General features: G+C 41.1%; 3 protein-coding genes across 4 annotated transcripts in view; all 3 read left to right on the top strand.

Annotated features, from left to right (window-relative positions):
• The window catches only part of LOC123502384, a 273598-nt gene that overhangs the window by 78116 nt on the left and 171482 nt on the right, over nt 1-24000 (top strand). The gene's annotated exons all lie outside the window — the stretch shown is intronic.
• Nucleotides 195-24000, top strand: part of LOC123502386 — a 35741-nt gene continuing 11935 nt past the window's right edge. Inside the window, exon 1 of the mRNA XM_045251577.1 lies at nt 195-390. The gene's annotated coding sequence lies outside the window, so the exon portion shown is untranslated. The remainder of the gene's footprint in view (nt 391-24000) is intronic.
• Nucleotides 1896-2761, top strand: LOC123502393. 2 transcript variants are annotated; one of them, XM_045251590.1, is made up of 2 exons: nt 1896-2038; nt 2367-2761. In XM_045251590.1, exons 1-2 carry the CDS (start codon nt 2006-2008, stop codon nt 2619-2621), a joined length of 288 nt encoding a protein of 95 aa, XP_045107525.1. In that variant the 5' UTR covers nt 1896-2005; the 3' UTR covers nt 2622-2761. The 2 variants fall into 2 exon arrangements, with proteins under 2 accessions (XP_045107525.1, XP_045107524.1); XM_045251589.1 differs by lacking the exon at nt 1896-2038 and adding an exon at nt 2119-2246.

Raw genomic sequence — 24000 nt, 5'->3', positions numbered from 1 at the left:
GAGTTAAAGAGCGTGGCTAGTTTATATCCAGGTGGTGGACCAGTGGTTAGGTTCACTGGCAGCGTTTCATATGCTCGTTTGCCCTCAAGTTGCTCTTTCCTTATTGGCAGGTTGGGGGGGGTGAGACAAGAACGAAGCAACGTCAGCAGTAGCTGGAACAGTATTAATCCAGACACCACGCTCGCTACATCTCTCCAGCCACCACGCCACCACCGACCCTCGAGTGTACGCAGCCCAGTGTCCGTCTGTGTCTTGTCGTGGGCGTGACGTTCAGCAGCGGCAGGAACAGCAACGGGAAGCTTGATCTACGTGGGTCTTCGTGCGGCGAGGTGACGTGCCGCTGCTGTGAGATTATCGGACCACACCACAGCACAGCACAGAGGAGGAGAGGTTAGTGGTTTTTATGTAAACGAATAGTGTAGGTGTGAGGTGTTGGGTGTTGTGTGCGCGTTGACACTGCAGTGGTGATAGGAAATTGTTAGTCAGTAACTTGAAGGTTGTTAGGAATGTTGAATGATAAAGGATAACTGGGTATGTGTAGGATGTGCACTGCGTCTATTGGAAGGTTAATTGTACGATGTCTGTGTGTCAATGTAGGATGTATCAGGAACCATCGCTACGTGTGGATGTTAAATTTACTTGTAGATGACAATAAGGGCAGATGGTCGTTCATTCACTAGTGTGGTTAGAGTAACGTGGGTTCAGAATAGATTTGTGTAATGGCTGTAACAAGTGTAGTGTTTTCGTGGTCATTGTAGTTGTGTAGGAAGGAAGAATTACGCTTAACCTCTTCAGTACTGTGACGCATTTTCACCTTGAGATGTGTGTACGATTAGATCATTCTATTGATATTACAAAGCGTGTATGGATGTCACAAGGTTTCTCAAGTTGTATAAAATCACCAAATAGTAACAGAAGGAATATGAAAACGCGTCTTGGTGCTGAAGGGATTAAACGGGTCGCGTTACTATAGAACTCCTTTAAGTAAGTTGTATTTGAGGCTAAAATGTTTCAGGTTAGTCATTGTGGTTCCCTCGTTATAGAATAGGTACCAGAATCGGCGAAAAGAATGAGTGGACAGGATTTCCTAACGTAACGAGGCTGGTGTTTCAAGGTACGTGCATTAGAAGCGAGATGTGGTAGCATAACGATAAGTTTGGGGATATAACCATGAAATTAGTTCTTGAAGTGGTAGGCTGGCGTAAATGGTTCGAGGTTCACGAGTGACGGTGGGAGGGTTTGTGTGTGGGGAGGGTTGAGAATGGCTGGGAGGAATGAAGTGAGCGTGAATGGCTCGTGGCAAGAGGAGGCAGAGTGGGAACTAACTGAATGCAGTGTGATAAAATAGAAGACAGAAGGGATGGATGGTGTGGTGCGAGTGTTTGGCTGGGTTAGGGCACTGTGAAGACGTGTAACTGAGTAGAGACGAGTGAAAGGTTGGCTGAGGCAGTGGTTGAGTTTTAGGACAGACAGATGGGGAATAAAGTGTTTAGAGTGAGTTTGGGCACATTATGGATGGAAGTGAAGACGTGAAGGGAATGTGTGGTGTTGGTCATTTAGAGATAATTAGTGAAAAAGATACTGCTGTTCATGTTTTTGTGATGGTATTGGTGGTGGTGGTGGTGGTAAGAATACGTAGAATGAAGAGTGAAAGGCTGATTGAGGCAGTGAAGGAGTTTGCTTAGGGTAATCTTGCTTGTTAGCTGTAGGGATAATTAGTGAACAAGTAAACAAGGTACTGCTTTGTTCATGCTTATTCTTGTCCATTACAGGCGTTGACGATCCAAAGGCCTGACTCCACAGCGGTAATGAGCCTCGTCTACCTTGCACTTTGACGGACAACGCTCACTACCAACACTTCTAGAAGCCTCCGCCGTAAGATTGCATCGCGCACACGGCCGACCGCCACCGCCGCTGCCGCCGTTGAGGGAGACTGGCTGGATGAGTGGGTGATAGAGGCGAGGCAGGTGTGGTGAGGCGGAGGATTGGAGACGAGAACCTACAGATGACGGCAGACACGGAAGATTCCACTAACCAGGTAGATGAATGTGTGGCAAGATTGGTTGTGTGGGTGTGAGGATCGGGTGTGGGGAAGTTTGAGGGGTTTGACGTGGTGTGGTTTACTGAGACTGGCGTGGGAGATGTGAGAATGAAGGGATGGGAGTGTCAGGATGGTGAAGGGCCAGGATGCTACGTCACACGGGAGACGCTGGGAGGAGAACGAGGGAGAAGGGTGTAACTGGAGTGTAAGTGGAATAACGATCGAGGAGGGCGAGTGAGAGGCTGACTGAGGCAGTGAAGTGTGTATTGTAGGACAGTGTGGCGTGGTACATATGGAGATAATCAGTTAATTTTCTCCATTACAGGAGTTGGTGATCCGAAGCCGTGACTGCAGCGATCCCGTGCGTTCTGCACCATCAGGGAAGGACTCTCTCTGGCTTCGCACTGCGCCTACATTGACCGTTGCCGCCGCCGCTGCTACCGCTACTCGGAGGGGCACTGCCTCGCATTGGGCCTTCACTGCCGTCCCGCTAATACACGTGTCGCCGTCGCAGCTACTGGCACTGAGGGACTTCGCCTCGCAGCGGCCTGGCAAACACCTGCTACACCACCACCACTAACTCCACCACCGCAGTCCAGAGATTCAGCTTCGCATAGCAGACATCCTCCTATTCAACGCTTGCTGCCACTACCACCTCATTATGGTGGTGTCACTGTACTTGGATCTGTTGTCACTACTGAATAATAATGTGTAAAGAAATCTTTTTGTTTCGGTAAATTTCCTTTCCTGGGAATATTTGTGGGTTTTGTTAAATTTCCTTTCCTGGGAATATTTGTGGGTTGTGGGTGGTTTCAGTGAGTAGTCGCCTCAAGCTGGCTTGGATCCGTCTGACACCAATATTGCCTCCATTGACCACCACCTACACTCGCTCTAAACGATCACACCCCAGAAATAAAACGCGCTAGATTTGAAGCTTTTTCTATTTATTATCATAAGCAATACAAAAAGTGGTTGTTAGGAAATGAAACTAAAGCGAAAAAGTTACATGACATCAATAACTTAATGTAAAAATGGTCCCAAAATACCATCTGGCTGAAAAATCTTCAAACGGTCTACATAAAATACAGCACTACTGGCCAAAAAAACACTAAAAATGGTAAAAAATCTAGAAAAAAATGGTAAAAATCTAGAAAAAATGGCAAAAAAAAAAGCCGAAAAACGGGCCCTAAATCGTACTACATAATACAGCAGCACTACTGGCCAAAAAAAACACTAAAAATGGTAAAAAATCTAGAAAAATGGTAAAAATCTAGAAAAAATGGCAAAAAAAAAAAGCCGAAAAACGGGCCCTAAATCGTACTAAGTCGAAAATACTCTAAAGAGTCTCCGGAGATAAGGTGGATGCATATTGGAGCCAAAATTAAATACAAGAGTCTCCCTACACTTTTATTCAATTTTTGACATTATTACACATTGCCTGCAAAAAAAAAAAACCACAAATATTTTCAACTGAATAAAACAATATATATACAAAGAATACAGAGAAAGTCTACACAAATTTTCAACTTAAAAATAAAAACTGAGTATAAAAAGTGAGCAAAATCCTATGGTGAAAAAGTCTAGACAATAAATAGACAAATTTTCAACTTAAGTATAAAAAAAAATAGTCTACAATGATTTTCAACTTAATAAATAATATATAAAAATTTAATTCAAGTCTACAATAATTTTCAACTTAATATACAATAAATATTAACATCAATTTATAATATACAATAAATATTAACATGAATTTTCAACTTTGCAAAATTTTAAGAAATTTCAACTTCACAAATTATTTTTAAACAACTTTTCAAGTTAACAAATATTCAAAGATGAGAGAGAGAGAGAGAGAGAGAGAGAGAGAGAGAGAGAGAGAGAGAGAGAGAGAGAGAGAGAGAGAGAGAGAGAGAGAGAGAGAGAGAGAGAGAGAGAGAGAGAGAGAGAGAGAGAGAGAGAGAGAGAGAGAGAGAGAGAGAGAGAAAGTAAACAATCAAATAGTAATAATATCCATGAAAAAACATTTTAAAACAACACACACACATTAATCTTGTGCCCTCCATACACCCTTGCTAATGTCATTAAAATGGTCTAATGGTACACAAATCTCAAGGTCCAAAAATGTGTCCCAGTACTGAAGAAGATTAAAATAGTGAAGGCTGTAGCCATTAATCCTTTGACCACCATAGACCCTTGCTAATATCAATAAAATGGAGAGGTGTATGGAGATCACAAGATTAATGGCCACAGTCTTCACTATTTCAACCCCTTCAGTACTGGGACACATTTTTACCCTGAGATCTGTGTACCATTAAACCATTTTATTGATATTAGGAAAAGTTTATAGACATCAGAAGGTTAATGGTCACAGTCTTCACTATTTCAACCCCTTCAGTACTGGGACACATTTTACCCTGAGATCTGTGTACCATTAAACCATTTTATTGATATTAGGAAAAGTTTATAGACATCAGAAGGTTAATGGTCACAGTCTTCACTATTTTAACCCCTTCAGTACTGGGACACATTTTACCTTGACATTTCTGTACCATTAGACCATTTTATTGACATTAGGAAAGGTCTACAGAGGTCAGAAGATTAACGGCCACATTCTTCATTATTTTAACCCCTTTAATACTGGGACATCTTGAGATTTTGTGTACCATTAGACCATTTTATTGACAGTAGGAAAGATCTATAGACGTCAGAAGACTAATGGCCACATTCTTCACTATTTTAACCCCTTCAACATTGAGACACATTTTACCTTGAAATTTGTGTACAATTAGACATTTTATTGACATCAGGAAAGGTCTATAGAGGGCAGAAGAATAATGGCACAGTCTTCACTATTTTAACCCCTTCAGTACTGGGACATATTTCTACCTTGAGATCTGCGTACCATTAGACCATTTTATTGACACTTGGAAAGATCTATTGAAGGCAGAAGATTAATGGCCATAATCTTCACTATTTTACCCCTTCAGTACTGGGACACATTTTTACCTTGAGATTTGTGTACCATTAGACCATTTTATTGACATTAGCAAGGGTCTATGGAGGTGACAAGATTAATAGCCACAGTCTTCACTATTTAACCCCTTCAGTACTGGGACACATTTTTACCTTGAGATTTGTGTACCATTAGATCTTTTACCATTGAGAGAGAGAGAGAGAGAGAGAGAGAGAGAGAGAGAGAGAGAGAGAGAGAGAGAGAGAGAGAGAGAGAGAGAGAGAGAGAGAGAGAGAGAGAGAGAGAGAGAGAGAGAGAGAGAGAGAGAGAGAGAGAGAGAGAGAGAGAGAGAGAGAGAGAGAGAGAGAGAGAGAGAGAGAGAGAGAGAGAGAGAGAGAGCAATCAAAGTAAACAATCAAATAGTAATAATATACATGAAAACAACATTTTTAAAACAACACACACATTAATCTTGTGCCCTCCATACACCCTTGCCAATATCATTAAAATGGTCTAATGGTACACAAATCTCAAGGTAAAAATGTGTCCCAGTACTGAATTGATTAAAATAGTGAAGGCTGTGGCCATTAATCCTTTGACCACCATAGACCCTTGCTAATATCAATAAAATGGAGAGGTGTATGGAGATCACAAGATTAATGGCCACAGTCTTCACTATTTCAACCCCTTCAGTACTGGGACACATTTTACCCTGAGATCTGTGTACCATTAAACCATTTTATTGATATTAGGAAAAGTTTATAGACATCAGAAGGTTAATGGTCACAGTCTTCACTATTTTAACCCCTTCAGTACTGGGACACATTTTTACCTTGACATTTCTGTACCATTAGACCATTTTATTGACATTAGGAAAGGTCTACAGAGATCAGAAGATTAACTGCCACATTCTTCATTATTTTAACCCCTTTAATACTAGGACATCTTGAGATTTTGTGTACCATTAGACCATTTTATTGACAGTAGGAAAGATCTATAGACGTCAGAAGACTAATGGCCACATTCTTCACTATTTTAACCCCCTTCAACATTGACACACATTTTACCTTGAAATTTGTGTACAATTAGACATTTTATTGACATCAGGAAAGGTCTATAGAGGGCAGAAGAATAATGGCAAGTCTTCACTATTTTAACCCCTTCAGTACTGGGACACATTTCTACCTTGAGATCTGTGTACCATTAGACCATTTTATTGACACTTGGAAAGATCTATAGAAGGCAGAAGATTAATGGCCACAGTCTTCACTATTTAACCCCTTCAGTACTGGGACACATTTTTACCTTGAGATTTGTGTACCATTAGATCTTTTCATTCATTGCCATTAAGAAAGAGAGAGAGAGAGAGAGAGAGAGAGAGAGAGAGAGAGAGAGAGAGAGAAGAGATCCAGAGAGAGAGAGAGAGAGAGAGAGAGAGAGAGAGAGAGAGAGAGAGAGAGAGAGAGAGAGAGAGAGAGAGAGAGAGAGAGAGAGAGAGAGTTGTAAAGGCAGAATGACAAGATTTCTGTATTATTAAGTGGAGAAACAGTCTTGAAAATGCTGCCAGTCATCTGTGTGGCCTTGGAAAACAGTGGTGGTGAGAGAATAAGGGTATTTTTATGGTTCCTGAGGCAGAGTGACATTTCTACAATATTAAGTGGAGAAACACTCATGAAAACCCTGCCAGTGATCTCTGTGGCCTTGGAAGGCGTGTTGTTGAGACACCAAAGTGTTTGTGAATACAGGCCTTTGTCTGACACACAAGCAGCAACAATGCACATTCTTCATTCCTCTGAGTTCAGTAAGTGAAGGAGTGAGTGAGTGCTGAGTCAATCTCTTAACAAGCACACTGCATCTTTGTCCAGAGAATCCAACACTTGCTTCACAAACTCATGTGGGGGATTGAAATAGTGAAGACTGTGCCCATTAATCTTGTCACCTCCATACACCCTTCTTAACCCCTTCAGTACTGGGACACATTTTTACCTTGAGATTTGTGCACCATTAGACCATTTTATTGACATTATTGAAGGTCTATGAAGGTCACAAAATTAATGGCCACAGTCTTCACAATTTTCATCCCCACATGAGTTTGTGAAGCTGTACAAAATCACCAAATAGTCACCACAAGGAATATGGAAATGTGTCATGGTACTGAAGGGTTAATGTCAAAAAGGGTATTACCATAGCCAAACTTTCTTCAAATGCCCTCAAAACATGCCAAATGGTCTTAAAATACCATAAAAACATGCCAAATGGTCTTAAAATACCATAAAAACATGCCAAATGGTCTTAAAATACCATAAAACATGCCAAATGGTCTTAAAATACCATAAAAACATGCCAAATGGTCTTAAAATACCATAAAACATGTCAAATGGTCTTAAAATACCATAAAAAAAACATGTAAAACATGCCAAATGGTCTTAAAATACCATAAAACATGCCAAATGGTCTTAAAATACCATAAAACATGCCAAATGGTCTTAACATACCATAAAAACATGCCAAATGGTCTTAACATACCATAAAACATGCCAAATGGTCTTAACATACCATAAAAACATGCCAAATGGTCTTAAAATACCATACAAACATGCCAAATGGTCTTAAAATACCATAAAAACATGTCAAATGGTCTTAAAATGTCCTTATAATTAAAAATGCCAAACTGCTAATCTATCCTAACTATTCTTCATGGCTCCAGGTGTTGTCTTGTACTCTGGGTGTTGCTGATGGCTGTAGGTGTTGTAGAAGGCTTGTGTTGTGTTGTGGCTTGTCTTGTCTTGGCTTGGTGGTGCAGTGTTCCAGCAGCAGTGTCTCTCCTTGGCAGCATTCAGGGACTTGACTTTCCTGTAATGAGAGGTGCACTGTTTATATTGAGTCACCTTCACTATTTTGTAAACTGAACTGAACGCAACTCAAATGCCGTTAAAACATGTCAAACTTTTTTAACTGACCTCAAAACATGCAAAACTGTCTTAAAATCCTATCAAAACATATCAAACTGTCTTATAATTTCCTCAAAACCTGGCAAACTATCTTAAAATGCCCTCAAAACATACCAAACTGTCTTAAAATGTCCTTAAAACATGACAAACTGCCTTAAAATGGCTTCATAACATGCCAAATCTGTCTCAAATTAAAGATGTACTTACACATTAGTAGACCAATTCAGAAAATGAGCTTTCACCTAATCTTTTCAATTAAATAGAAAAAATTTTAGTTTATTCTAAATTTCTAGTGTATTGCTATGATCTTAAATAATTAATATGCAACAAATTATACACAATGCACATGATTACAAAACAGAATTGTTACTTTCTTAGTTATGGAAATTTTACATCCTTAGGTTAACACAAGTAACTCAAAAATTAAACTTGCATTAAAATCAATATACATATATAATTCAAGCTTCCACCTATTCCAGTATGATATCTTGGAAAAGGCTACCACTACCACTGTTAATTATAAATCAAATAAGAATATGCTGTTATTTACAATAATGCTAAAAATATATATATATATATATATATATATATATATATATATATATATATATATATATATATATATATATATATATATATATATATATATATATATATATAAATTGCACTCAAAATCTGCCAAACTGCCTTAATATGCCCTCAAAACCTGCCAAACTGTCTTAAAATGCCATCAAAACATGTCAAACTATCTTAAATTGGCCTCAAAACCTGCCAAACTGTCTAAAATTGCCCTCAAAATATACCAAACTGTCTTAATATGCCCTGAAAACCTGCCAAACTGTCTTCAATTCACTTCAAAACCTCTCAAATTGTCTTAATATACCCTGAAAACCAGCCAAACTGTTTTAAATTGCTCTCAAAACCTGCCAAAATGTATTAAAATGCCCTAAAAAAATGTCAAACTCTCAAAATGCCCTTAAAACATGCCAAACTATCTCAATATGGCCATAAAACATGTCAAACTGTTTTAAAATATCCTCAAACATGCCAAACTGTCTCAAAATATACTAAACTGTCTTAAACTGCCCACCAAACACATCAAACTGTCTCAAAATACCCTCAACACATGCCAAACTATCTAAAATGCCCTTAAAATATGCCAAACTGTTTAAATATACCCTCAAAACATGACAAACTGCCTCAAAATTCCCTCAAAACCTTAACTGCCCAACCTAACCTAATGTAACCTAACCACACCTCCCACACCTCACACCACACCACTGACCTGCATAAGGAAGAGAGCCGTGTGACCTCAGCGTTGAGTGGCCGAGGTACCTCCTCTCGGGTCACAGTGAAGTCACATTCCAGGGAATCCTGTGGCAAAGGTCAGAGGTCACACAGGTCAGGTCACACTGGGATAGTAATAATAGTAATTGTATTAGCACAAGAGGAGGAGGAGGAGGAGGAGGAGGAGGAGGAGGAGGAGGAGGAGGAGATGTCAAATTGTGTTAAAATGTCCTCAAAACCTGACAAACTATCTTAACCCTTCTTGGCTTACGGTGATCGTACATGAATGATGATATTGTTCCGTCCAGAGAGACGGCGATCGTATCGGTAATCATGATTTTTCCCGCTTGACATTTGAAGATTGGCGCGGGGCTGTGTCATTATTTCTTGGCATTGCTCGATAATGAATTACTGGATCATATAGTGACTGAAACCAACTGATATTTCTGATATTTCAAAAATTACCCGTGAGTAGGGAACGGAAAATAAATTCATCCACCGTAAGCCAAGGGTTCAAATGTCCTCAAAACATGAGAGAGAGAGAGAGAGAGAGAGAGAGAGAGAGAGAGAGAGAGAGAGAGAGAGAGAGAGAGAGAGAGAGAGAGAGAGAGAGAGAGAGAGAGAGAGAGAGACCTTAGTGTTTTAGTGTGTGGAGGCCATAAATTCAGTGTTATTGAAGCAGTGGTCTTAAAATGTCATCAGAACCTGCCAAATTGTCTTAAAATGCCATCAAAACCTGTCAAACTTTCTTAAATTGCAGTTAAAATCTGCCAAACTCTCTTAATATGTCATGAAAACATGTCAAACTGTCTTAATATGCCCTTAGAACATGCCAAACTGTCTTAAAATGTGTTCAAAACATGCCAAACTATTTTACCATGGCCTCAAAACCAGCTAAACTGTCTCAAATTTCCTCAAAACATAACAAACTACCTTAATATGCCCTCCAAATCTGCCAAACTGTCTTCAATTTCCCTAAAAACCTCCAAAATTTTCTTAATATACCCTCAAAACATACCAAACTATCTCAATATGCCCTCCAAACTGTCTTAAAATGCCCTCAAAACATGTCAAACTGTCTCAAAATGCTTTCAAAACATGCCAAACTGTCTCAAAATGCTCTCAAAACATGCCAAACTGTTTAAAAATACCCTCCAAACATGCCAAACTGCCTAAAATAGGCTTCAAAATCTTACCCAGGCTAACCCAACCTACCTAACCCGACCACACCTCCCCACACCACACACCACACCACTGACCTGCATAAGGAAGGGAGCCGTGTGACCTCAGCGTTGAGTGGCCACCTCCTCTCGGGTCACAGTGAAGTCGCAGTCCAAGGAGTCCTGCGGCAAAAGGTCAGAGGTCACACAGGTCACACTGGGATAGTAATAATAGTAATAGTATTAGCACAGGAGGAGGAGGAGGAGGAGGAGGAGGAGGAGGAGGAGGAGGAGGAGGAGGAGGAGGAGAGAGAGAGAGAGAGAGAGAGAGAGAGAGAGAGAGAGAGAGAGAGAGAGAGAGAGAGAGAGAGAGAGAGAGAGAGAGAGAGAGAGAGAGAGAGAGAGAGAGAGAGACAGCAGGTGAAGCGATTATTGCGGGGCTGGACACACAGAAAGCCACCGGCCCTGATGACATCAGCCCGCACCTGCTGAAGCGATGCTCCCAGGAACTGGCTGCCCTCTCACCCAAGTCTTCACAACTTGTGTACGGGAAAACGTCTGGCCTTCAGTGTGGAAGGAGGCTCAGTAGTTCCTGTACACAAAAAAGCTCAGGACGGACCCAAAAACTACAGACCCATATCCCTGTTGTCAGTGGTGGGTAAAGTGTTTGAGAGGGTCGTGGCAGAGGTGGTGTGTAGACATCTCAAGGACAATGCCCTCCTCTCAGACCAACAGTTTGGGTTCAGACCTGGAAGGTCAACCTCCGACCTAATGATGCTTCTCACCAGGCATTGGCAGGACGCCCTCGACGACGGCAAGGACACTATAGTGGTTGCTTTGGACATAGCAGGAGCTTTTGATAAAGTATGGCACAACGGATTACTAGAAAAGCTTCGTGCTAAAGGCATCCAGGGTGGCTTGCTACGACTCTTGGGAAATTACCTGCAGGACAGAAGCCTCAAGGTGGTTGTCAACGGACAAACATCTGAGTCCCTGCCTGTGGAGGCATCAGTGCCACAGGGTTCAATTCTTGGCCCACTCCTGTGGAATATCTACGTGGATGATCTTCTCCAGCTACTGCCAGGAGTCATGGCCTATGCTGATGACTGCACCCTCTCCTATACCTATCCACGCCAGGACAGTGGGCGGGCTGCTGAGGCCATCAATCAGCAGCTACGAGTGATAAAGGAGTGGGGTGCTCGCTGGCAAGTGACATTCGCGCCGGAGAAGACACAAGCAATGGTTGTCTCTCGGTCCCCAGCCGCCATGGCAGCAATGGCAGGAAAGTTGTCTTTTGGCGCTGCTGCTCTCCCACTCCAAGATGACGTCAAGATACTTGGAGTGGAGGTGGATCAAGGGCTGAGGTTTGACAGGCATGTCAAAACCATTGCCAAGAAAGCCTCTCACAGGATCTCCGCTCTCAGAAGGATCGCCAGTTTCCTCGACAGGAAGGGAGACTGCTGCTGTACAAGGCACAGGTGCGGCCCCACCTTGAATACGCAGCTCTCTCCTGGATGTCCTGTGCCGCCACACACAGAAGGAGACTGGACAGCATCCAACGCCGCGCCATACGGCTAGTAGATGCTGCACTACCACCTCACCCAGAGCCTGAGCGTCCCCTTGATTCACTGGAACACCGCAGAGACGTGGCGGCGATCGTAGTGTTCCATAAGGCACAGGTGCAAAGAGTGCCACATCTGGCAGGGCTGCGTCATCCTCTAAGAGTCACCGCACGGAGCACGAGAACGGTGCTCAATGGTGGTGACGCCGTAGAGGTGCCGCGATCCCACGGGTGTCAGCATCAACGCACCTTCGCAGGACGCGTCTCCAGGATGTGGAACTTGTTCACGGCCGCGGTGCCTCACGTCCAGGAGATGAACACTCACAGTGTCAAACTGATGGCACATAAGTGGAGACAGACACTGCCAACTCCTCTGACACTCTTTGTGACGTGACACTCAGTGTAGTGCAGTGCGTGAATAGTGCTAGTGAAGTGAAACGAATAGTGCTCCATTTACATGCTGACCATCTTGTATATTATCTATTTTTAAGTCTTGTAAATATTGTAGAGAAATAGATTGTAGTACCCTTAGAATAGGTAGCACACGACAGTGCGCCTTTGGGTACATGTTCCTTTGTATTAAGTTTTGTTTAAATAAAAAAAAAAAAAAAGAGAGAGAGAGAGAGAGAGAGAGAGAGAGAGAGAGAGAGAGAGAGAGAGAGAGAGAGAGAGAGAGAGAGAGAGAGAGAGAGAGAGAGAGAGAGAGAGAATTGAAATAGCAAAAGTTTATGAAATGACATTTATTATTTTACCTTTTCTTTTCTCTTTTCTTCTTCTCCTCCTCTTCTCATATTCCTCCACCTATTCCTTCTTCTTCTTCTTCTTCTTCTTCCTCCTCCTCCTCTTCTTGCCTTGGTCCGTCTTTCTCCATATTCTTAACACAATCTGAAATAAATAAAACTGGATTAATATTGAGATTAAGAGAGAGAGAGAGAGAGAGAGAGAGAGAGAGAGAGAGAGAGAGAGAGAGAGAGAGAGAGAGAGAGAGAGAGAGAGAGAGAGAGAGAGAGAGAGAGAGAGAGAGAGAGAGAGAGAGAGAGAGAGAGAGAGAGAGAGAGAGAGAGAGAGAGAGAGAGAGAGAGAGAGAGAGAGAGAGAGAGAGAGAGAGAGAGAGAGAGAGAGAGAGAGAGAGAGAGAGAGAGAGAGAGAGAGAGAGAGAGAGAGAGAGAGAGAGAGAGAGAGAGAGAGAGAGAGAGAGAGAGAGAGAGAGAGAGAGAGAGAGAGAGAGAGAGAGAGAGAGAGAGAGAGAGAGAGAGAGAGAGAGAGAGAGAGAGAGAGAGAGAGAGAGAGAGAGAGAATTGAAATAGCAAAAACTTTATGAAATGACAATATTTATTATTTTACCTTTTCTTTTTCTCTTTTCTTCTTCTCCTCCTCTTCTCATATTCCTCCACCTCTTCCTTCTTCTTCTTCTTCTTCTTCTTCTTCCTCCTCCTCCTCCTCTTCTTGCCTTGGTCCGTCTTTCTCCATATTTTTAACACAATCTGAAATAAATAAAACTGGATTAATAGAGAGAGAGAGAGAGAGAGAGAGAGAGAGAGAGAGAGAGAGAGAGAGAGAGAGAGAGAGAGAGAGAGAGAGAGAGAGAGAGAGAGAGAGAGAGAGAGAGAAATTAATAAATAAAAAGATATTTGTGTGAAAACCTTTTAAAATGGCACATCTATCATGAACCCTTTGTCAGCGACTCCGCCACCCAGCACTGCACAACCCCCAACCCCCGCACCGTGTTCTGTTGGGGGTGCTGACGTAGGAAGACATTCATTTCATCCCTTGTGACATGAAGCCACTTTTTTGCCATAAACTTTTTGAAAATTATTGTTGGGTTGTCCACAAAACGCTTGGCTGCCGGGACACTGGTCCACACACACAGCGACTGTACCACCTCGTCTGACATGAAGAGCTGGAAGCAGTGCAGACCACTCATGTCATTCCTTGGTACATCAGGATCAAAGCCACAAAAATCCTCAGTCAGGACCAGACCAGTACCGGGACGCTGGTCAGCAAAGGATCAGATAAGACAGAGAAAGTATGGAGGGAAGCATGCAGTGCAGGGCTGCCTGGCCGCTCCTCATCCTCCACACTTCCATGTCCACATTTAAAACCATACACTCTTTGGCACTGTCCCCGAGAAACCATCCCATGCGCTCGCCTCAATTCCCGGCTCCCCCTTCGCAGTTCCTCCACCCAGCGGATTTGACATCACATTAAAAGAGAAATATATGGTATATAATTTTGTTTTGTGTAGGGGTTCCTTGAGACATGTCATGTATTTGAAGGGTTACACAAGGCTAAAAAGATTGAGAAACGCTGCCTTATTCGTTACCATATTCTCTCTCTCTCTCTCTCTCTCTCTCTCTCTCTCTCTCCTTATTCATTTTTCTCTCTCTCTCTCCTTATTCGTTTTCATATTCTCTCTCTCTCCCTCTCCTTATGCGTTTCCATATTCTCTCTCTCTCTCTCTCTGACCAATAGCGTGGCTTCATTTATGTGACGTCAAATCAGCTGGGTGGAGGAGCTGTGAAGTGGGAGCTGGGAATCAAGGTGAGCACGCGGGATGGTTTCTTGGGGACAGTGCCCACTCTTCTAAACCAACATATATGCTTTCCATCTCCTTAATTGTCATCCTCACCACTTCCATCACTTTCTTCCTGGGAGCTCCTGGCCTCACTGTCCTTTTCTGGCAAATATTCCTCATGTGAGTCACTAATGAGGCCTTCTGATTGACTCTCATTGTCCTCAGAATCCTGTAATTCATCTAATAGAGCCAGCTCACCCTCAGAATCCTCAAGGGTGACAATGACAACACCATTACACCACACTGGTCAGTAACACACTGCCCGCCGGCCACCACCCTCCCTCAGGCCACACGGTCCCTCCCCAAGCCACCGTACCCAGTGTCCCTGAAAACAGTTAGTCACTTTGTCACTGAATCATAAAAAACACACAAAGCGAGTAGATGAAGCACTGATGGAGCGATGGCGTGCATGTACTTCATCACTGCAATAGCAAAATTTTAAAATACCTTGAAACACCCTTAAAACATCCTAATATAGCCTTAAAACAGCCAAAACAGTCTTAAACACCCTAATACACCCTCAAATAGCCTTTAAACAGCCCTAAAAGCACTAAAACAGCCTTAACCGATTACCGCCCAGTGGATCATGTTTGGTGATCTGTCTTTGATGGCCTGTATCTTAAACATGCTGAGCAAATTGAGTTTAGAAAAGTGTTCTTACAGTAAGCAGAAGTGGGAGGACCTATTTATAGCAACAACATTCAAATCTCCCCAGTGGTCACGTCATTAGGATTTAATTTTCGTGAATTTTTTGTTCATGTTCAGTAAAAAATGGTGATGAAGTGTATGTCATATTTCTTGATCCTTTTCACTATACAAGCACAACACTTTCTACATGACATGTCAGTTGAATTATCTGCCCTATCACACCATCTACCGAATTGCAAGTTCACTACAATTAGAGGTGACAAATATGGTCCACTGGGCGGAACCGTTATCAGTCACCCAGTGTGAGATTCACAGCAGCACAGCAGCACAGTTGCCTGTAGACGTACTGTATACATCCTCCTGATTCTCTGATATTGTGAATGAATACTTTACAGAGCATATACTTACTAGCTTGAAAAGTTATTTTGCTCAACAGCTGCGAAATATGTGTAATGCTCCTGTGAAATGCCTCAGTGTGCAAGAAGCTACACACTTGTTATGTAGTGAGGAGTTCAACGTTGATCATGATGCAGAAGTAATAATAGACTTGGTGAACATTCCTCCTGATGATGATCTAAGTGATGAGGATGAAGTTGATGATGATAATACACTTATACCAATGGTAAAAGATGTCCCTGGTGCCATTGAAATTCATAGTGTCCACCGGGGTAATTTGGACCAGGTCTTGACAAACTTTGATACTGTTCCCACATTTATTAAGATAAACTTACAAAAAATTCTATGAAAACATAAGCAAGTTAATGCCTTTAAATCAAAAAAAAAAAAAAAAAAAAAAAAAAAAAAAAAAAAATCATTCATAGCAGATTCTTCAGCTTTGAAGTAATAAGTGTGGTTCACAGTTATAAAAAAAAATGGGGTAATGTGAACCCCCCACCGGGGTAAACTGAACCACCCATGGGCAAATTTGAACCACCCTTTATCAATGCAAAATATTTATATATAAAAATGGATAAAATTCCTCAAAAAAATAGTTTTATTTCCTAAACATTGAGCGTTCCCATTCAAAATAGCAAAATGAATGGCAAGAAACAGTGTAGAACAAAAAAGTGTTACTCATAGACTACATAGCCTACTCATTTACTTGGCTACTTTAGCCAATGTTTTGGTGTAACACTTGAAGTTATTGTATTCAGTAAGAAGATTATTTATTCTGAATGTGAAAGATACTTTTATAAGGTCCCTATGAAGTGATACATAAGCATATAATAAGCAGATTATATGCATATATTACTAATGGGCACTCTAGCAGACGAAAGAGGATCAGCTGAGTAAAAACAGGGTATAGGCTCAGGGTGTCAAAAGACTGGTCACGTTAATTTTCCTTCCCACTCTGCAGGCTAGCGAGCAACAGGGAGCTGATTTTTTGTATAAAAATACTGCTCATTGGTTTCCACATTCATTTTTCTATAGATTTTTGAGGTCGCTATCACTGCTAGCCTGTAGAGAGTGTGAGCGGACAATTCTAGCTTTTGAAGTCCTTTATAGGCTTGTGTCTTCATTAAAAATTTCCCTAAATTACCCTAATTATCCTAATAATCATAATTGGGTATATAATGAGTCTAAGCAATCCCCTTTATAAGCCAAAGATGGCACAGGGAAAAATATTAATGCATATTCTCAAAATATAAACAATTGCACACTAAAAACTACCGGTTCGATTTCCCCTGGCTGCATTTTCCTTACCGGGGTAAATTAAACCAAAAAGTGAACGTTAATTGTGAGAAAACGAAACTAAATAAAGTATTGCTGATGAAATCATGTTAAAGTCGAGGTAAAACACTCTATAATCATCAATTTGGAAGAGGATAGATAGCCGCGTCTGACCGCCACAACAAAGTTCGCCAAAACCGCTGATTTGGTAAACAAACTTTGCCGCACTTTTGTTTTGGCTACGATTCAGTGCTTTCAGTCATATAATTGTCATTTCTTTCCTGTATCGATTTTATTTTATCAAACCTGCACAAGAAATGTGAAAATAGTTACTTTCTATCGTGAAATGCTCTAAACTTCAAGAAGAAATTTATATATGAATTTATTGTAAATAAGAATGAGGCGGTCCGAATTGTACCGGTTCGTTGGACGGTCCGATTTTCCCCGGTCGACACTACCACACAAACCTGGCCAAGGAATGAAGAAAAAACGACGTCTGGACTGTGTTGATACACCAGTGTGGAGTAAGAAGGTTAGCGTTAGTTATTTGTTTAGTATTATGTCATGTTTTGTGTTAATAAAGTAATATGATGATGATTAACGTGTATTCACAAGATTCTTTATGTCATGTTTACTCAGGTATTTGTCTGTGGCCAGAATTACTCAAACACTAATTCATTGATTTTTCATCATTACTGTTGGAGTTTTAACTTGGAAATGCATGTAATGCTAAATATTTACTAAAGTGCTGTTTCTACTTCCAGGCACATGATACCACGGTACTCCAAGTGGGGTGAGATGTCAAACCAAACCGAAAAGCTGAAGGCCAAACTGCACCAACAACTTGACGGTCACACACCAGTTGACATCTTTGAGGATATTTCACCGACGACATCTTTGCGCTCATAAAGCGAGAAACAATCCGTTATGCACACACAGTGAAAAATGATCCCCTGTTTAGCTTGGAAGACCATGAACCAAAAGCCTTCATTGGCTTCCTGATCTATTCTGGGTACGTCACTCTTCCTAGCGAACCACTTTACTGGTCTGATGCTGATGATGTGGCTCAAAATACTGTCAAACAATTAAGCTCTATCCAGGAACAAGTACTTGAAGATAAAAGCGTACCTACATGTACAAGACAACAACAGTCGCCCACAAGATTGCACAGACAAGGCTTTCAAAGTCCGGCCCCTGATTGATATGCTAAATTCTTCATTCCAGCAGTATGGTGTGTTCCATAAGACTTTATCTGTTGATGAAATGATGGTGAGATACTATGGTCATGATGGCCTCAAGCAATTGATCAGGGGGAAGCCCATCCATCAGGTTTGGGTACAAGCTGAGGTCGCTTTGTGGTGATGAGGGTTATTGCTACAAATTTGACCTGTACTGTTGAAGTGTGACGTCGCACTGTGCATGGAGTGTTTTGCAAATTTCCACACACGTACATGAATATGAGGTCGAATGTTCATAGCAACAAATACAGTAATGTATATTTTGTGGATGAATAGCAGCAGTGCAGCAGAAAGTGATATAAAAGAGAAATATGTGTATGCCAAGTATTAGGACTCATTTTTGCTCATGTACAATTTATGAATAAAAGGTACAAATTTGAAACATTACAATTAGCCCAATTTGTAACTAGAAAAATACGCAGATGCTAAGTATACTACGAAAAAAGTATAGAAACCTTGATTTTTCCTTTACTAAGGTAAGTATATGCAATGGGGCCGAGACGCTAACTGATCCGCCCGCTGGATCATTTATGTCACCCTCTGCAACTCACTTAGGCTTTGACTTAAGTTATCATGATTTTTCCTTCAGCATGTCTTGGTTAGGTTACAAACACACAGCTTGCCAAAAGTACTACAATCTCAACACGGGAAATAGGTCTGGGTGTTAATGGGTTAAACACCCTTAAAGCAGCCTAAAACTGCCTTAAACACCCTAAAATAGCCTTAAAACACTCTAAAACAGCATTACATATCCTGAAACAGCCTTAAAACACCTCAAAGTCTTCAAACACCCTAAAACAACCCAAAACAGCCTTAAAACAGCCTTCAATACTCACAGTTGGCTAGGTGTGTCCCAGCTGGTGCAGTTGCCATGTTCCATCCCTACATAGAGCCACTTCCTTTAGTACGGCCGGTGATCCTGTAGGGAGGAGGTGGTGGTAGTGAAATGGTGTGGTTTTGTGAGCATCTGATGTGGTAATGTTGTTGTTTGTGGTGGTTGTGGTTGGTTGACAGTGGTGGTGGTGGTGGTAGTAATAGGAGGATTTTAAAAAGAAGACAAATATTTTCCAGCCAAAACAAGTGAAAAAATTGAGGTTTATGAGACAAAATTGTAAAAAAAAATGCTTTCACACACCCCACACTCACCAAACACACACCACACCAGCACACACCATTCCCACACCTGCACACACCAGCAAACCACAAAAAACCCTTTGCAAACACTGGAAAATGCAAAAAAACACACACCCAAAAAATATATAGTAGTTTACACAACAAAAAACATTTATACACACACCACACATACCACACACACACACCACACCTGCAGAAACCTTTCCCACACCTGCACACACCAGCACAGTACACAGCTTGGTGTGTGGAGGGAGATATGGAGGAAAGAAAAGGAGGTGGTGGAGGGAAAAATGAGAAAAATTGTCAGGTTTTGACTATGATAGAAGTGAGATAGGAGACTCAAAATTTTGAAGGTGGAGGAAACATGGAGGAAATAGTCTACTGAAGGAAAATGGAGGTAACCTGTGGAGGGAGATATGGAGGAAACATGGAGGAAATAGTCTATTGAAGGAAAACACACACACAGGTAACCAAGATGGAGGGAAATATGGAGGAAACAGAGACAAACATTACCTAACAGTTTGAAAAGTGGTATCAGCAAAGAGTATTAGTTTAAAGAAAAATTGGATAAGTGTAGATATGGCACGGGACCACACGACATAAAGCCCACACAAACACAACACACACACACACACACACACACACCTGCACTCCACAAACAACCCTTAAATCACACCTGGAAAACGCCCACAATAAGTTTACCCTAGCCAACCCACACCAAAAACAATAAACACTATACATAGGTAGCTATAGTTGACATTACAAAAACATACAAAAAACACACTTACACACCCACCACACTCACAGCACACCTGCAGACACCTCTCCCACACACACACACTCACCTCTCCTCTGGAACTTGGTGAGTGGAGTATGTGTGGAGTTTTGCCGCAGAGAGGGCACAGGCAGCCCGTCACCACCAGCAGCTCTCCAGGGACCAGTTGTGACATTGTGGCAAGCCATGGTGCACCTCTGGAATAGTGGTAGTTGTTGTAGTAGTGGTAGTAATAGTATAAGAATCTAGGGTATTACTGCAGAGTTTCACCACAATCAGCTACGTGTTTTTTACCCACCTCAAGAGATCGAGCTCCTGATTACGAGTAATTTGAACCCCATATATACTAGGTGCAACCTTTTGAATGGCGACACAGATTTTTAAAATTTAAGCGTGTTTTGGTGATGAGCCGTGACAATAGCCTCCCACATCAAACCCTGCCGCACACTGATGGTGTCAGGCGCTCGCGGCGGCTCGGCGGGCTCCTGACACACCATTGTCTGAGCATGCGCTTAATTGTTTACGCTGATTGATTCTGTTCTTTGAAACTGAAGCGGTGGCCAAGGAAAAAAAAAGCATAATTATTTCCACCAATCACGACGGCCCCTGAGGTTAGGTTTAATTAGGTTAGCTTAGGTTTAGTTAGGTTAGATTAGGTTTGGTTAGGTTAATTTATCTTTAGTTAGGTTAGGTTAGGTTAAATTAGGTTGCGTTGGGTTGGGTTACATTAGGTTGGGTTAGGTTAAGTTGGGTTGGGTTACCTTACCTTAGGTTTAGTTAGGTTACGTTCTTTTCTGGACCAAACTCATTTTTTGTGTTAAATTTCGCCTTGTTTTTAATTCATTTACCACTTGTTTGTTGATGCAAATCATATGATGTTTCGGGAATGTAAAAAAAAATGGCTTGATTTGCGCCAAAAACAAGTGCTATTTTAATTCAAAGCAACCCAAAATCTAACACAAAAAAATGGTTTCGTGCAGAAAGGGCAAGGTGGTGAAGCTCTGTAGGTTTTGCCATTTTGCTCATGCCAACATTAGCCAACCTCAAGCTTTAATTCAAGAACACCTTTTTGCATTTCTGGTTGGAGGCATCGCTTCTTTAGAGATGGGGTTAACAATGGAAGGTGTATGGGTGCATAAGGTATCTATGGAGGCAATATGGGGACGCAACAAGGCGTAGGAGGGCAGGAATCACCACCGCATATATGTGCATGTGCAGTACAAGGTGAAAAGGACAATTACAGAATACAACGAGACCTGGACAGGCTCATAGCATGGGCAGACAGGTGGCAGATGGAGTTTCATTATAAAAAGTGTCAGCTTATGCATTTAGGTAAAGACAACACAAACTTTAACTATGAGATGGAGGGATGTTGGCTAGAGGCAGTAGAGGAGGGAAAGGATTTAGGAGTAGTGATAGACAGGACTATGAAATTTTCAAACCAATGTTTAGAAGCAAGAAATAGGGCAAATAGGATCCTGGCTTTTATAAATACAAATGTTAGTTATAAAAGTAAGGAAGTGGTGCGTAGCTTATAGAATTCCTATGTTAGGCCCCATTTAGAGTATTGCATACAGGCCTGGTCACCCACTATAGGCAGGATATCAACATGTTAGAAGCAGTTCAGAGAAGAGCAACTAGGATGATACCAGCATTAAAGCGCCTGGAGTATAGAGATAGATTAAAGGAATTAAACATGTTTTCATTTGAGAGGAGATGTATAAGAGGGGATATGATAGAGTTATTTCAAATGTTCTCAGATACAAACTACATAGATGTGAGATCTTTCTTTACCTTAGAGGAGGGAAATAGGACTACAAATCATGGCAGGAAGATTAGAAAGCAAGGCTGCAGGTTAGATAGAAGAAAATATTTCTTTAGTCATAGGGTGGTACACTTCTGGAATGCATTGCCAGAGACGGTTGTAAATAGCACTACTTTGACAATGTTGAAAAACAGATTAGATAAGCACTTCAATTTATTAGATTTATAATTATGTATAGCACTGCATGATAGTTTTATAAGAAATTTACTATAGTTAAACAAGACATGATCCCCATGTATGGGGATCACAGATTGTAGAGGAATTCGCTGCAGGACTTAGCCCTGTTAATGGGCCAAATATTTAAAATTAGTATATAATGTATTGTGTACTTGTAAGTGTATCTTTAAGTACTGATGACGAGGTCGCTGTGCGACTGATACAGGATAACCTAGATGGGCCCTGGTGGCCCTTTGTTATCCTATTATTTATGTATGTTATGCAATACCGAAATGGAGGTGTTTGGGTCACTCAAATCTTGATAAAAAACACATTTCATAACATAACATAACATAAATAATAGGATAACAAAGGGCCACCAGGGCCCATCTAGGTCATCCTGTATCAGTCGCACAGCGACCTCGTCATCAGTACTTAAAGATACACTTACAAGTACACAATACATTATATACTAATTCTAAATATTTGGCCCATTAACAGGGCTAAGTCCTGCAGCGAAATCCTCTACAATTTGTGGTCCCCATACATGGGGATCATGTCTTATTTAACTATAGTAAATTTCTTATAAAAACTATCATGCAGTGCTATACATAATTATAAATCTAATAAATTTAAGTGCTTATCTAATCTGTTTTTAAACATTGTCAAACTAGTGCTATTTACAACCGTCTCTGGCAATGCATTCCAGAAGTGTACCACCCTATGACTAAAGAAATATTTTCTTCTATCTAACCTGCAGCCTTGCTTTCTAATCTTCCTGCCATGATTTGTAGTCCTATTTCCCTCCTCTAAGGTAAAGAAAGATCTCACATCTATGTAGTTTGTATCTGAGAACATTTGAAATAACTCTATCATATCCCCTCTTATACATCTCCTCTCAAATGAAAACATGTTTAATTCCTTTAATCTATCTCTATACTCCAGGCGCTTTAATGCTGGTATCATCCTAGTTGCTCTTCTCTGAACTGCTTCTAACATGTTGATATCCTGCCTATAGTGGGGTGACCAGGCCTGTATGCAATACTCTAAATGGGGCCTAACATAGGAATTATATAAGCTACGCACCACTTCCTTACTTTTATAACTAACATTTGTATTTATAAAAGCCAGGATCCTATTTGCCCTATTTCTTGCTTCTAAACATTGCTTTGAAAATTTCATAGTCCTGTCTATCACTACTCCTAAATCCTTTCCTTCCTCTACTGCCTCTAGCCAACATCCCTCCATCTCATAGTTAAAGTTTGTGTTGTCTTTACCTAAATGCATAACCTGACACTTATCAGAATTAAACTCCATCTGCCACCTGTCTGCCCATGCTATCAGCCTGTCCAGGTCTCGTTGTATTCTGTAATTGTCCTTTTCACCCTGTACTGCACATGCTATCTTAGTATCATCTGCAAACTTTGATACTTTGCTACTAATTCCTATATCTAAATCGTTAATGTACACCAAGAAAAGAAGAGGTCCTAGCACTGATCCTTGGGGTACCCCACTAACCACTTCCTTCCACTCAGACATTGCCCCATTTAATACTACTCTCTGTTTCCTATCAGAAAGCCATTCACTAATCCAATCAACTAACCTACCCCTATCCCATGTAGTCTCAATTTGTACACTAGCCTCCTATGCGGTACCTTATCAAACGCCTTGCTAAAATCTAGATATATAACATCTATGCTATTTCCATCATCTAACTCCTTGGTAATATATTCTAAGATATCGAGCAAATTTGTAAGACAGGACCTCCCTGATCTAAAGCCATGTTGGGTATCTCTAATTAATCTATTCTCATTTAGCTAAGAGAGAGAGAGAGAGAGAGAGAGAGAGAGAGAGAGAGAGAGAGAGAGAGAGAGAGAGAGAGAGAGAGAGAGAGAGAGAGAGAGAGAGAGAGCCTGCAGAACTAATGAACAAGTTTAAAATACCCCAAATCTATCCCAAAACCAACAGTATGCATTATAAAGAACTTACCTAAATATTACACCTTGGCTCCTTCTCTTATTCCAC

Source organism: Portunus trituberculatus, chromosome 11 (genome assembly GCF_017591435.1).
Source record: "Portunus trituberculatus isolate SZX2019 chromosome 11, ASM1759143v1, whole genome shotgun sequence".
Lineage (NCBI taxonomy): Eukaryota > Metazoa > Arthropoda > Malacostraca > Decapoda > Portunidae > Portunus > Portunus trituberculatus.
The sequence above is the reverse complement of the archived record's forward strand: the minus strand, read 5'-3'. Positions and strand labels throughout refer to the sequence as shown.

What these genes read in the sequence shown, in the direction of transcription:
- LOC123502393 (XM_045251589.1), top strand. Translation starts at nt 2,172, where the DNA reads ATGGTGAAGGGCCAGGATGCTACGTCACACGGGAGACGCTGGGAGGAG. An exon ending in GAGAAGGGTGTAACTGGAGT is followed by an intron (nt 2,247 to 2,366) that starts GTAAGTGGAATA and finishes TCTCCATTACAG; the next exon opens with GAGTTGGTGATCCGAAGCCG.